At 35.5% G+C, this 14563-nt stretch overlaps 3 protein-coding genes across 3 annotated transcripts; 1 reads left to right on the top strand and 2 right to left on the bottom strand.

Moving 5' to 3' along the window:
* Window positions 1-2741: 2741 nt before the first annotated feature.
* On the bottom strand, window positions 2742-3383 carry LOC103579024 (uncharacterized). The gene has a single exon (XM_053736991.1). The coding sequence runs from the start codon at window positions 3381-3383 to the stop codon at window positions 2742-2744; it is 642 nt and encodes a 213-aa protein (XP_053592966.1).
* A 3004-nt stretch (window positions 3384-6387) lies between these two features.
* LOC103576679 (uncharacterized) lies at window positions 6388-7608 on the bottom strand. Its single transcript, XM_014440787.2, has one exon. The coding sequence runs from the start codon at window positions 7606-7608 to the stop codon at window positions 6388-6390; it is 1221 nt and encodes a 406-aa protein (XP_014296273.2).
* Window positions 7609-12794: 5186 nt separating this feature from the next.
* On the top strand, window positions 12795-13259 carry LOC128667332 (uncharacterized). The gene has a single exon (XM_053736990.1). It carries the CDS (start codon window positions 12795-12797, stop codon window positions 13257-13259), a length of 465 nt encoding a protein of 154 aa, XP_053592965.1.
* The last annotated feature ends 1304 nt before the right edge of the window (window positions 13260-14563 follow it).

Genomic DNA, 14563 nt, shown 5'->3' with positions numbered 1-14563 from the left:
CCAGTCCATCGCCACTTTAGTGTTCTATATACAGAATGTGCCTTTTTGAATTGTGTTCTGTTTTTTATATGTGTTATTTTTACTCTGTCTCTTCTGTTGACTCCAATGACACTCCTTTCTATACTATTTTGGCAGACGCTTAGTTTATTTGCTAGGGTTTTTGTTAATGTCCATGTTTGGCTACCATATGTTAAGCAGGGCAAAATACAGGCGTTATAAACTTTTCTTTTAGCTTTCATAGGCATATCTCTGTCCTTCATAACTTCACTAAGCGACCAGAATCTCTTCCAAGTGTTAGCAATCCTCCTATCTATTTCTTTATCCATAGTTTTGTTGGTCGATATTAGTTGTCCTAAGTAGAGGTACTCATCAACATATTCTATTCGCTGCGTGTTTACTATGATTTTATGTGTTTTTGAGGAATTAGTCATAACTTTCGTCTTGCTGATATTCATTGACAGCCCCGCCTTTGCACTCTGATCTGATAACTATTGTAGCATAAGTTGTAGCTTTCTTGGGCACTCGGAGAACAGTATCAGATCGCCTGCAAAGCGTAGATGACTTAATTTTTCTCCATTAATATTGAGATTGAGACCATTCTCATCCCATTCTAGGTTTCAAAATATCATTTCCAGGACTGCCGAAAATAGTTTGGGTGAAATAGGGTCGTCTTGTCGGACGCCTCGCTCTATGGGGAATTCTTCACCTGTTTTCTCCAATCTAACTTGTGCTGTGCTTTTAGAGTATATATTCCTCAACGTTCTTATATATTTGTGCTGTATTCCTTGACTGTTTAAGGCCTCCCAGATGTAATCGTGTTCCAACGAGTCAAAAGCTTTATTAAAATCTACAAACCCTTAGTAGTAGCATTTGTTGTATTCGCTATACTTTTGTAAAATTTGTCGCAGAACATGGATGTGATCGATCGTTGAAAACTTGCTGCGGAACTCAGCTTGTTCTCTTGGTTGGTTTTCATCGAGTGTTGTAGTAATTCGTGATAAAATAACTTTTGAGAAGACCTTATAAATATTGGACATTAAGCTAATGGGACGATAGTTTCCGATTTCTTCTTTGCTGCCTTTTTTATGTAATAAAACTGTCGTCGATTTTGTCCAGTCCTTTGGTATTGTTTCGGTCTCTAGGATTTCATTAAATAAGTCTGTCAGTATTGGAGCAATCACTGGTCTAGTAGATTTAAGTAACTCATTGGTAATTTGATCAGATCCAGGTGTTATGTCTGTTTTTTTGTGTCGTAATTGCTTTAATCGTTTCCTCTTTCAATATTATCGGTACGGGCTCGGCATCCATTAAATTAAGTTTCTCTGTGGTCTCTCTTGGGTTCTTACTTTGGTATAATTCTCTGTAGAAGTCAGTAGCTACTTTCAGTATTTCAGGTTTTTTTCTTGTGTTAGTTTTATTCTTTGTCTTAACTCCTAGTATCCACTCACTTTTTTCCTTTAACTCTTTAATAGCCTTTTTTATTCCGCCAGTTCTATTTATACGTTTTTCTAATGTCTGTCGTCTCTTTATTTTCCCGTCTTTTCTTATACTTTCGTTTATATTTTTACTGATTTCTCTTATTTTGTTCCTCTTCTCTTGACTATTTTCCTTTATTTGTAATAGTTTTTTCCTTCCTTCTAGTAGGCGTTGAGTTTCTAAAGAGATTTTGGTTTTGTTTGCTCTTCGAGTTTCTGTTTTGAGCATTCTCGAAGTTTTTTCATATTTCTCTTCAATAGGTATGGTCCTTTCCCTGATTATGTCTACTAATGTTGCGAGTTTGTTGATAAGATTTTCGTTGTTTCCAGTAAACATCAAGGCTGTGTTATTATTTTGCCATCTCCGGTTCCTTTTTATAGGTTTTCCTGTAAGCGTAGCACGAACCATTCTGTGATCCAAGTTAAAATTTAAGTTCTGTATGACTGAAACATTTTTGAAAGGTTTCAAATTATTGGACATGATAAAATCTATTTCATTTTTGTAAAGACCATTTGGAGAAGTCCACGTCCATCTTTTTAATTCCTTTTTCTTGTAAAAGCTGTTAAGAATACTAAGTTTGCTTTGCTAAAGAAAATGTGACTATCCTTGCTCCATTTTTACTTCTTTTACCATGTCCATATTTGCCAATTGCATATTCTTCTCCATTACAGCATGTTCCAATCTGGCCGTTAAAATCTCCCATCACTATTTTATTTTTGTGTGCTTTTTGTATGGTTGTTTGCAGATTTTGGTAAAACTTTTCTGTCTTTAGTATCTTTTTTATTTGATTCTATAGGCGCATATGCTTGAATGATTGACCATTTTTCTTCCTTGCAAACCGGTAATAATATATTTACGATGGCTATTCTTTCTGTGACTCCTTTAATTTCAATTATTTTATCCGCTAGTCTTTTATTAATGAAGAAGCCCACTCCGTATTGTCCGGGCGTCACGCCTATGTGGTGTAAAATATAATTTCCGTAGTCTTCTATCTTCTCCCCATATCTTCTCATTTCACTAATTCCTATTATGTCCCATTTGATTTCTGATATGGCCTTTTCAAATTCTTGAAGTCTCTCAGGTGTTCTTAACGATCTTGGGTTAAATGTTGCTATATGTATATCTGACGTTCTTTTGTTTACCTTTAAAGGGTCGTGGTCATGGTCCCCCACGATGACCAGTCGGCTTGGGGGAGGGTGTGTTGTTGTGGTTGTAGTTTTGTGCTTTTGTTTGTGTTTTTGTTTCCGTTCGCCGATAGTTGATTGCTATTGTTGTTTTTCAGATGGTTGGGATGTAAAAGAATTAGATCGACCCCTCATCAAGTCAAATGCATTTATTTTTTCCGTTGAGGATGTCAACTGCTGTTTTTTCGGTTGCAGATTATCATACGGAGAGGCAGATGGTTCTCTTTTCCTTCTGTCTTTAACTCCTACATTTTCCTTGATAAAAAGTTTATCATCTTTTAGGTAGGCTATGTTTCCTTTGTCACGTTCCTCCTTTAGTTGTGGGAGTAATGCCTTCCTCTTCTCCAATGTTTCTTTGGTGTAGTCTTCAGAGATATATAACTCTTTGGACTTCTTCTTGGTTTTCAGAACTTCGCTCTTCTTCCATCCATTGATAAAGGATACGAGGGTAGGTCTCGGTTTCTCTTTATTTCCTAAATTTCCAATTCGATAAATTTTATTTATCTCAGAGTTTTCAACTTTTATGTTTAATTCTTCGTGTAATTTTTGTCTCGTTGTCTCTAGTAATTCTGTTACAGATTTTTTGCCCTCTTTCAATCCATAGATTACTATATTGTTGCTTTTCTTATCTTTTTCTAAAAGTTGTACCTTATTTTCCAGTTTTTCTAACTTCGTTTTTAAATTTCTATTTTCTTCCAATACTGGTTTCAATTTTTCATCCATTTTTCCATTAAGGTATTAGTTATAGTTTCTGTTTGTTTCTGCATTTCCATTTTAATTTTTCCAAATAAAATTTGAAATTGGTCATCCATTTTTTTTTTTTTTTTTTTTTGCGTGAACAGGAACGTTTCCATGTAATTTAGATCGCTGGCAACACTGATAGTTGTGGCGACCAATCACGACGCTGACAGTAGTGACAGTGATATGTCAATTGAGTTTGACAGGTTGAGTGGTTTGGTCTGGTTGGTGGTGCCAACTTAACCGTGCGTGTTGTAATTTCAACTACAAACTAACCTCCAAATTTCGTCAGTTTTCCTTCTTTCAATATTCTTATCGGATGGTGTAGTTACGGAACGTTTCATTACTTCCACTGTTCAGTCCCACTTTGTTTTTCACTTGAAATGATATGTATAGTAGAAAAACTGGTTTTAAGTATGTTGTTTTGATTTTTGTTTCGGAGCAACAGTATAAAAGTGTTTACGATACAAGTACCGGAAACGGAAAAAAGAGACAGGGGGGTCACCCCCCCAATAACGCAGTACCCTTCCTTACCGACCGTCGCGGGTACCTCCTGCCGGTAACTTATCATATCTGCTGTCGGTAATTTGTACATATCTGTAGTCAATACGAGTACCATTTGTCGGTAAAGTAGGTATTTATATTACCGACGGTTACCAATGTTGCTCGGCAGCCAATTATCATGCGTATGATGACAAAATACTGTCACACTATCATCAGAGCTGGTACCTTACCATATACCAGCTCTGATGATAGCATGACATGTATTTATATGATGATCATTCTGAGGATTTATATATTCAAACAGGGGGTAGGACGAGCACTTGCGAGAAGCTCTGATGTCACTCCCATCTAGCGGTTTAGTTCTTCCCACACCCCTTCTTTTTTAGCGGATAACGTCATCCAGCGTGTCTGAACTCGCTTTTTATGAGGTAGAGTGGAGGAAATGAAGCTTCGCAAATGCTTGAACATCATCTTCTGCGCTGTTACTAAGCTCATATTTCAGACCAAGTGGGGGAATATGGACCTGCGCAATTGCGTCTTTTTACCCTGATTACATCATTTTTTACGTCATACAACAAGCTCAAACTTGTTTTTGCTGTAACAAAGTGAGGGATAAAGAGTTGAGCGGGCAAATCTGACAGCCATATGCATCAGTCTGCTCAAGTATTTTTAAGTAGAAACAATGGCTGTGCTATTTAAAGCCTATAAAAAAAGTGATTATCAAATGGATCGTCACAATCTAAGGTATTATAAAAAAACATATCTTCTCAATTAAACTAGCGTACATCTTTCTCATTTGCAACTATATACCTGAACCACATCTTTACAGACCCCATGTATGCACTGAACGTTGTGAACATTCAGCACAAATCGAGTTCGAGGAATTGAGCGAAGAAGAAGACAATTACATTCATAAATTACTTACTAAAGAAAAAGAAATTGACTTACAAATCTGATATTGGAAGAACTTATTACTATCTTCTAAAGATCGTAAAGACTACGAACAAGCCTGTCACAGAATCACATACGTTATAACTCATTTAATGTTCAAACCTAACTCATCAAAATATAAAGTGTAGACACCTCAAATGGATCAACTAAGTGAAGAAGAATTAGACTATCTAATAAACCATCCGCCAAACGCTGTATTTGAAGCCGATTTATTAACACGTTACTTTGAAGAACCGATTCAAGAGTACATTAAAAGATTTGTACGTGATATTCATCTTCTACAAACTAATTTGAATATCATTCAAACTAGACGTGATAAAAACGTGTGTCCATACTGTTGTGCACTTAAAGACTCTGTAAAAAAACTCCATCAAGTGATTGAAAGAATCGAAAAACTAGAAGAACGTATCAACAAGAAATAAAAGACAATGGAATTCATCACAGATTTCGCAGGGTTTGTTATGCCCGATGACACCCTAGTAGTGAAAGAATTGTGTGTGGTTGACACATATGAAAATTCCTCAAAATATTAGTGTAAACATTTTATCTTTCAACCACCATTGGGGTATGATGGAGCAATTATACAAGAAACTTTAGATGAGAGTGGGTGCGGCCATGGTATCCGGTGGGACTCAGGTGAAACACCATACGACAAACTTCAAGAAATTATTAAAGATATAGTGAGCAAAGCAAGTTATATTTATGTTGATGGAAAGCAAAAAGACAAATGGTTGACAATCATGACCGATTACTCCGCACAAATTATCGACATCCAACTAATGAGACATTATTCATTTGAAAATGTGGATCGCTATAATAAGGAAAAATGTCCGCTGAGGCTATATCATCGTCGAAGAACACATGCATGTGCTTTTCAGAATATTCAACAATTAAAGCGTTGGTTTCTGGAATTCTGGGGTGACAATCCATCATACGAAAAATCTGCGCAAATATATTATCAACTGTCTGATTTGAAAAAAATGCATAAACGTGACATCGCTTGCCTTGATTATCACTTTCTTCTACGTTTTGCGAGGACCCAAATACGTCATGTCTACGATACACTTCCGGTGGCATTACAGAAAAATGATAAAATAAGAGATTACTCATTTTGTATAGACCACTACCCAGCTACTGGTGGCGATTGGGATATCTGTGGAATATGGCTTTATCCATAACGAAAAGATTGCCCAAAGTGTATAAATAATAGTAATCCTATAAAAATAATAGTTCATAAAACAAGTTAAAAATATATATACAATTTAAATAAAATTATGTTATTTGAATGTATCAGGTTAAGATTATAAATAAAACGAATTGATTTATCGATAAAAAATGTTTATTTATTTATTAAGCTTATTTTTTTAATCAATACAGGTTCTATAATATATCTTGATCTCTCTATCCTAAGTTTAAACCTTTCTCGATCTCGAGCCATTTGCTTTCATTCACCTTGTCTAGCAGTTTTGTATGCATAACTCCATGTATACATATAATGTACAGTTGGTGTCAGATCAAATTGCACAACCATGTTTCAAGTCAATTTTCGTACAGTGCTGCTGATAGGGTTATACTCAACGATACGATCGTGGATTATTAAACAATAAGCTGTTGTGTTTTGTGGAAATTGATTTGTGGATTCAAACTCCAATCGAATGTCTACTGGTCCAGATTTAATTGCCTCATTCTGCTCAGAACAGTCTATAACACAGAGCGGAGCTTCTTGCAAAGATTTCTGCTTTGTTAACAGTGGCTCAGCCTCTTTATTATAGTATGAAGATTGGAAATCAGTGTACATACTGTACAATAAAGCATACCGATTGTCGTTTATGTCCAAATTCAGATCTCCGTACGGATAACTCTGTGAGTTCAGGAATAACTTTACGTTACGGAGCGTACAATGATCAAATCGACTCGCATTCTTCCTTGCGTCGTTTTTTCTTGCTGTTTGAAATCCGAGGATGACGTAACGTGGCTTCTCCAGTTGTGTTGATGTTTTGACAGCCCAAATATGTTTTGATGTTGCCGGTAACAGCGGATACTCATACAATTCCCAGGTTCGAAAACTAATTAAGATAGCCGGATCACTTGTAATATAATTTAATGCTTGAATTTTTTCCATGTCTGATAGGGTGACGTACGGTACAATCCACTCGATTTTTTGCAAAGTTAACTTTACTTCCTCAGCTCCCGCTGCTTGTTGTACGTAAGCATTAATGTCACTGTTTGAAATCGTAAGAACTATCTCTAGCTGAACATTCATAAGGTCTTTCATATAATCTTCAGCAAAACCACTTAAAATATTTAGTGGAATCAATAAATCAAAGCTTCCTGCAGCGTTTGTTAATTTAACATCATCTTCCATTACCGAGCCAGCATTCTCCAAAGCACTCAACTGATTTGGACTGAATGATACATAACCTTTCATCAGGCTTGTTATACCAACGTTACTACTTCGATCAACTTCAACACCATTCATAAGTAAGCGGAATTCTTTAATCATGTGGCTAACCCCCATATTAACCAAGTTGGTGGTGGCAGCGACAGCAGTATTATCACTCTTGGTAAACTTCCCAAGAATATGGAGTGCACTTTTGCTAGGAAGTATGCACAAATTTTGATTTTGGATTGTGATACGAACTTCATCATTGTTTTTCAAAGTCGACGATGCATACGGTTGATGAGCATGCAGTTCATAGTGAGCAATTGACTCATCGAATATAATTGGTCGTTGAATATCTAATATATTAGCCATTATTTGTTATATCCTCGGTCACCTACAGCACCGTACTTGTTGCCTTTCTCGTAACTGCCGTACGGTGTACTACCCTTTATGCTTGGTGCCGAATATTTATCTTTGCTATTTTTAAAATCTGTGCCGTATTTACTTTGTTGGTTCTCCAAATACTTTCTCAAGTTCTTTGAAGCTTCGTTATTGGACATTATACTCAACAGCTCACCACCTAAGTCTTTCGACACGGGTTTATGCAGCAGAAATTAAATTTTATTTTGTGAATCTTCCACGTAAACGTAGTCCAAGACTTTTCAGGAACAGCTTGTTCTGATGTGTTAACGCCTTGTGAGGTGTTCTTCGACTGATTGTGCTTGGCCATGTTGATAGCTTTTTATAGCCCGCACCACTCTTTGTATCATACACAATACCCATTTATATCGTTTTCACATGTAATCTTATGGTTATAGTTTCACCCCTAAAATTTGCTAATTTCCCATCCTGATCAACTATACGTAGTCTTATATTATATATAGCATCTGCGGTGATTGGAAGGTAAATGACGTGTGATGGCAACTCAACGATCTTATATCCTGGTGGTACGCTCGGAAAAAACTCATGAATTGTGTGAACTTTGTGTTCATTTATGTAAGCACCTGTGGTAATATTACATTCAACCCTTAAAGCATTTAGTTTTAGTATAGCCACAGGTAATTCCGATGAGTGAGTTTTGTTTGGTTGAAGCCGGCGATTCTTGAAACCTAACAGCCGACCAATAGAATCGTTAGGTATAAAATTTATAACCTGATCACATTTAATTTCACTTCTTAGTTCATTATTATTTGCTTTTATACTGATGCTCAGTCTCGGCAATGACTTTTGTATGTATTTCTCAATATCTCTAATTTCATAACTACCGGTTGGTATTTTAATTACTTTTTCTTTAACAGGAACGATTCTTTTGGGATTCTCTTTTACGGGTTGCACATCGATCTTCGGAACCAATGAAACATCATCATTTCTTGTCACTATAGTCGCATCTCGTTTTTTCCTCTCGCCACCAGGTTTATCGATATTTCCAACGTTGTTATCCTCAATTTCATTCATATCTTCTTGTTCTTCATTGTCCAGAAGATAAGTTACATAGAACTTATTAGAGCCAATGTCTATATTGGGTATCGAATTAAATGTCAGCAATTCTACAAGACCCAAGACATAATTTTTTTCCTCTGACAACTCAATTGGTGGGAAATAATTCGCCTCTAACACAGAGGATGATCCTGTCAGCGTTAACGTGAAAGACTCAGCCATGACTAATATCCTGAGTAACTAGTCATGTCAATTTAAAGTTGTCCGGAAAGAAATTTTAGACACAAAACTATCGAAATAAATTACATTATCACGACTTTTTTTGTACGCAACCCAATGAGTACCAGGTCCAAATCTGTCGTCAAGATTGACAATAGCTGATTCGAATTCTTTAGGTCCAGTTTTTGGCAAATCGTTTCTCATGAAAACACCGCGGAAATTGGGTATCCTCAAAGCCTTAGCGTATTTCATCAAGTCTATGTTTGTAAGTGCTCGATGTGGTAGCTCTACTTGTTTTTTGATTTACATCCTCTACCAACTGGTGGATATGGCCACAAATATAGCCCCATACCACGTCTGTATGGCTTTAAGTATAAGCCTTTACCTACAGCTATCTCTTCCATTTTTGAACTATGTCTCTTGCTCTCCTCTAACTGTCTTTAGGCTGAACTAGCATCGTTGACAGCCTTCGCAACCGCCACAGCGCCATCAGCGAGAGCACCGGTTGCTGAAAGACCTGCAAATAGGGGTATCAAGAATGGAAGTACACCACCGATTTTAGATGGAACTGCTAGAACACGTGGCTGTCGAACATTTTTTTTCCCACCAGATTTTTTTTACCTCTTGTCGAGCCCCTTCGAGTGCTGATTTAATTGGATCACCACCTGCTTGCATGGCTTGCTTAGCATCCGTTACAATTTTTCTCAACGCCACCTTGGGTCGTCTGCTGGTACTTTTCTTCTTACCACTCTTTCTCCTTTTCTTACCCACCATTCTTTTCTTCTTACCACTCATTCCCTTCTTCTTCTTACCACCCATGCTCTTCTTCTTCGTCATTCCCATTCCGAAGCGTTTTTTTACCTTCATGATTTTGTTTACACTGCAAGCAGCAGCTTTTTTTCCAATAGAAGCGTCTTTCGCTTGAAAACGTTCCCACGGTTTGTCAGCTAATATTTTATCAGCCTCGTGACGTGCTGCCAAATTTTCCCGATTTTTCGAGTAAGCAATGTCGTGATTCTTACACGCTGCATCCAAAGGATTGATGCCAGGATCACCACGAGCCAGTCTCTTTTCTAACTTTGTTCCTGGGCCACAATACTGATAGCCAGGTATATGAAGTTCGAAAGGTAGCTTGTTAATGATACTGTTGACAATACCTTCCCCACTTATACGTCCGCACTCCATCGAAGTGACATAATGACTGATAATAAATCATTTTAAATGATCATACTTATAGTCATAGAAAAGAGTTGTCACTCTACCAGTGAACCGTTAACATGGAGTTTAAAAAACACGATGCTAAATTACCTGTGATAAACTTCGATCAAATAGTTCAAGGTACAGGAGTAAAAAGGATCAAAAGACATGGTGCTCTACTACCAAACAGTGTGCGGGCAGTGTTTTGTGGCCCATCAAATTGTGGTAAAACAAATGCCTTATTATCACTTATTATACATCCCAATGGTTTGAGATTCAACAACATTTACCTATACTCAAAATCTCTCAATCAGCCGAAATACAAGTTCTTAGAGGCATTGCTTAAGCCCATAGAGGGTGTAGGATTTTTTCCATTCAATGAGCATGAGGACGTGATTAAACCTGAGGATGCAAAACCCAATTCACTGATGATATTTGATGATGTCGCTTGTGAAAAACAGGATCACATTAGAGCTTACTTTTGTATGGGTCGACACAAAGATGTAGACAGTTTTTATTTGTGTCAAACATATACACGGATTCCTAAGCATTTAATACGTGATAATGTAAATTTTTTAGTTCTGTTCCGTCAAGATGAAATGAATTTAAAACATGTATATGACGATCATGTAAATACTGACATGTCATACAATTTATTCAAAGAACTATGCTCTGCATGTTGGAATGATGGTAAATATGGTTTTGTGGTAATTGATAAAGATAGTGAGCTCAACAATGGACGATACAGAAAAGGATTTGACTGCTTTATTAGTATAAATTAAAGTGTAACTATTAATATGAATCATATATCTAGTGAACTCTAATACATCAACATGAAGCCTGAAGAGATTTCAAAACAAAAAGATGTGTTGCGTTAGATATCTGAAGCAAGTGACGCAATCAGACGAAAGCATAAAATGCTGAAGTTAGGAAAAGATAGCGCTGAAAAAGCTATGGGTGAAATGTTCAAACCCATAGTTACACCGTTGCAGAATCTAGTTGAATCGTCGAAACAAATAATTAAACAAGAAGTCAAGAATGATATTAAAGAAGAAGAGGTTACACAAAAGGACGATTCAACACTCAACAACAAAACAGATTTTGATGATACAAGTCATTATGACAGTTTTATTTCTGATGACGATGGGAGTAGTAGAACTCTTAATGAGAGCCAAATAAATCCTTCTGCTTCAAGTACTCCCGCTGAACCGAGCAGTTTAGTGAAATCCTATTTAGCCAAAGTGTATAGAAAAAGTAAAGAAATAGATTTGAGACATGGCGTCCGTCGGCGGTGCAATGATTTTTACATTGGTGATTCAGAAATAAATTTTGAAGAAAATACATTTTATGTTAAAGATCAGAAGTACCCAATAACTCCTGGTTTATTGGAATTGTTATTCAAAAAATCACCCCATGATGCAAGTGTTACACAAGATGATAAAAATAAATACCTTGAGATCATTAAAAATACAAACGCTTATAGAAAAAATTACAAATCAGATGGTAGTATTTATGAAGACTCAACAATAAAGTTTAATAATTATATTGCTGATTTTCTTACAAAAAATACAAAAGCACCTAAGGCAAAAGGGTTGCCTAAATATAAGATTGTAAAAAAGAAGAAAACACATATGGATTACGTTTATTGGGATGATCCAAACGAACTGGTTGATCGTGTACGTTTACTCATGGCATCTCAAGCTGCGGGTAATCCAAGTCATACAAATGAAATTATATCGATAATCGAAGAGTTACGGGAGGCTGGAATTATATATTAACAGTATTTTTGAACTGTGTTGGCCAGTCTTTTACTGTTCATAAAAGTGTAAAGAGCAAAAAAATGAGCATCGACATATTTGGACGCTCGTTAACGACAGCTGCAGTTATTAGTGGACCACCTGGAGTTGGTTTTAAGTTAACTCCTTGTGGAGATTATGATTTAGAGAGTAAAAAATTGTGTCGTGTTGGTGATCCATCAGATGATAATGATACATCAACATTGAAATTTACGCGTGATATTGTCCATAAAAAATTGACTTTAATGTATGATAGTATGAAAGATGATCTGTCCGAGATCATTTCACTTTTGCATGTTGAAGTGGTAACACTAGACTCTACAGTCGTCTCATTAAAAAAAGAGATTCAAGAACTAAAATTAAGGTTAAAAAAAACAAGAAAAGAATCACTTGATGACAATACCCGGCGTATAAAGAAATTGGAAGCTAAAATTTGTAACGATGGAGGACAAGAAGTCAGTAATAGCTTATGAGCTTCATAAACAAGCTCGTAGAAATTACCTGCGACGACATGTTGACATCCGTGGACTCGATGAAACCTGGCAGGCAGATTTAGTTGAAATGATCCCATACGCTACATCAAATAAAGGAAATAAATACTTGCTGACGGTGATAGATATATTTTCCAAGTACGCTTGAGCTGTACCAATAAAAAATAAAAGTGCTAGTGATGTTACGAATGCAATGAAATCTATATTCCAACAAGGACGTGTTCCAAAAAATCTTCATGTCGATCAAGGCAAAGAATTTTACAATAAAGAGTTCAAGAATCTTATGAAGCAGTATAAAATTAATATGTACTCTACGTTCAGTAACCTGAAAGCATCCATATGTGAGCGTTTTAACCGAACACTCAAAACTAATATGTGGCGTCAATTCCCTGCTCGTGGTAATTATAGATGGATCAAAATGCTAGAAGAATTGTTAAATACTTATAATAATACTAAACATCGGACAATTAAAATGAAACCTGTTGATGTAAATGTTGCTAATGAAAAAGAACTGTTTAAAAATATATACAAATCTCTTCAAAGGCAGCAGCAGCGAGTACGAAAATCCAAGTTTAAAGTTGGAGATAAAGTTCGAATTAGCAAACACAAACATGTGTTTGAGAAAGGTTACACAGCTAACTGGACAACAGAGATTTTCACTATAAAATCTGTACAAAATACGGTACCTATGACCTACAGACTTGTAGACTATCAGGATCAGCCTATAGAAGGTGGATTCTACGATGAAGAACTCAGCAAAGTTAAATATCCGGATGTTTACCTAGTAGAAAAAGTTATAAAAACACGTGGAAATAAATTACATGTAAAGTGGCTCGGCTTTGATAACTCTCACAATAGCTGGATAAATAAATATGATCTGTAAAAAATGTATTATATTTTTAGAATAAAACAAAATAATTTTTTAATCATGTATATATAAGTTTTTTTTTTTTACAAGCCTAAAAGTTATAAATATTTTTTACATTTTTCGTCTTTTATTTGGTCTCGGTATAGTCATAATATCATCTCTTGATACTTTGTAACCCCATGGTACGGTATCAGTACTGTTTAACAGAAGCTGACGTTTGTCATCTTTCCAACTTAAAGCTATCTTATTTTGAACTATTGTACTAACACTATGTTTGGTACTTTTAATTACATATTGTTTCTTACTTAAATTTACATGATCTTCTAAACATCGTTTGAAATCTTCAAAAGTGATAGTTCGCAAAGTCGGATGTTTAACACCTTTAGCTCGCTTTTTTACCTGATCTTCATTATAAATTTTAAAAGCATACAACTTTGCTCTAAGTCCAGTGAATTCAGTCATAATTTTACCATTATTCTCATCATTTATCAGACCTAAAACTTTTTTATTGACTAGTGGTATATTGTAAACATTATCAGGTGGATAATCAGAGGTGTCAAACTTGGCGATATCACGTTTGATGATCTCATAGATGTCCGGTACAATAAAATGGTAAATAAGACTATCAGTGTCAGTGTACATTAATTTCGATTCATTGTTTGCAAAAGTTTGTTTCACATAATTATAATGAAAGTCATATATGTAAGTTTTTGATAAATCTAATATACAAAAACCAACATAGATTGGTTTGTCAAAGCGTACTTTTGCCGCCTTCAATTCAATAATTATCATATTCTCGTCAAAAACAGTAAGACTATGGAAATTAGGCTTACAAATATAGTCAGCAGCGCCATATCTACCGGCCCATCTTGTCACTATATGAATCTCTTTGTATTTTTTAACATTTTCCATAGTCTTACCAAATACATCATTATTCATAAGTTTATAAAAGTCTTTTTCAAACTCATTTTTAGCAGCTTTTCTACAATCTGTATTTTTATCGATATATGACTTGAGCCAGAGTGACTGTTCGAATTTTAAAACTCTGTGAATTTTTGTTAATTTTAATATTAAATCTAAACATTGTCGTCAATTCTTATAATGTATAACATAATTTTTTTTATCATATAAAGTTGTCGATAATTTAGTATACTTGCTACCCGGTGGTGAAAAATGTTCAGGACATAGTGGTAAATCTTTATGTAGATCATGCAATTCCTGAGGATAATGTAGATCAACTTCTAATACATAACCAATGCTATCGATGTCGTTTAAAAATTGATCTACGTTATCGACGTCAAAAGATAGATCGTCAGGCG

Source organism: Microplitis demolitor, chromosome 2 (assembly GCF_026212275.2).
Source record: "Microplitis demolitor isolate Queensland-Clemson2020A chromosome 2, iyMicDemo2.1a, whole genome shotgun sequence".
NCBI classification, from domain to species: domain Eukaryota; kingdom Metazoa; phylum Arthropoda; class Insecta; order Hymenoptera; family Braconidae; genus Microplitis; species Microplitis demolitor.
The sequence above is the reverse complement of the archived record's forward strand: the minus strand, read 5'-3'. Positions and strand labels throughout refer to the sequence as shown.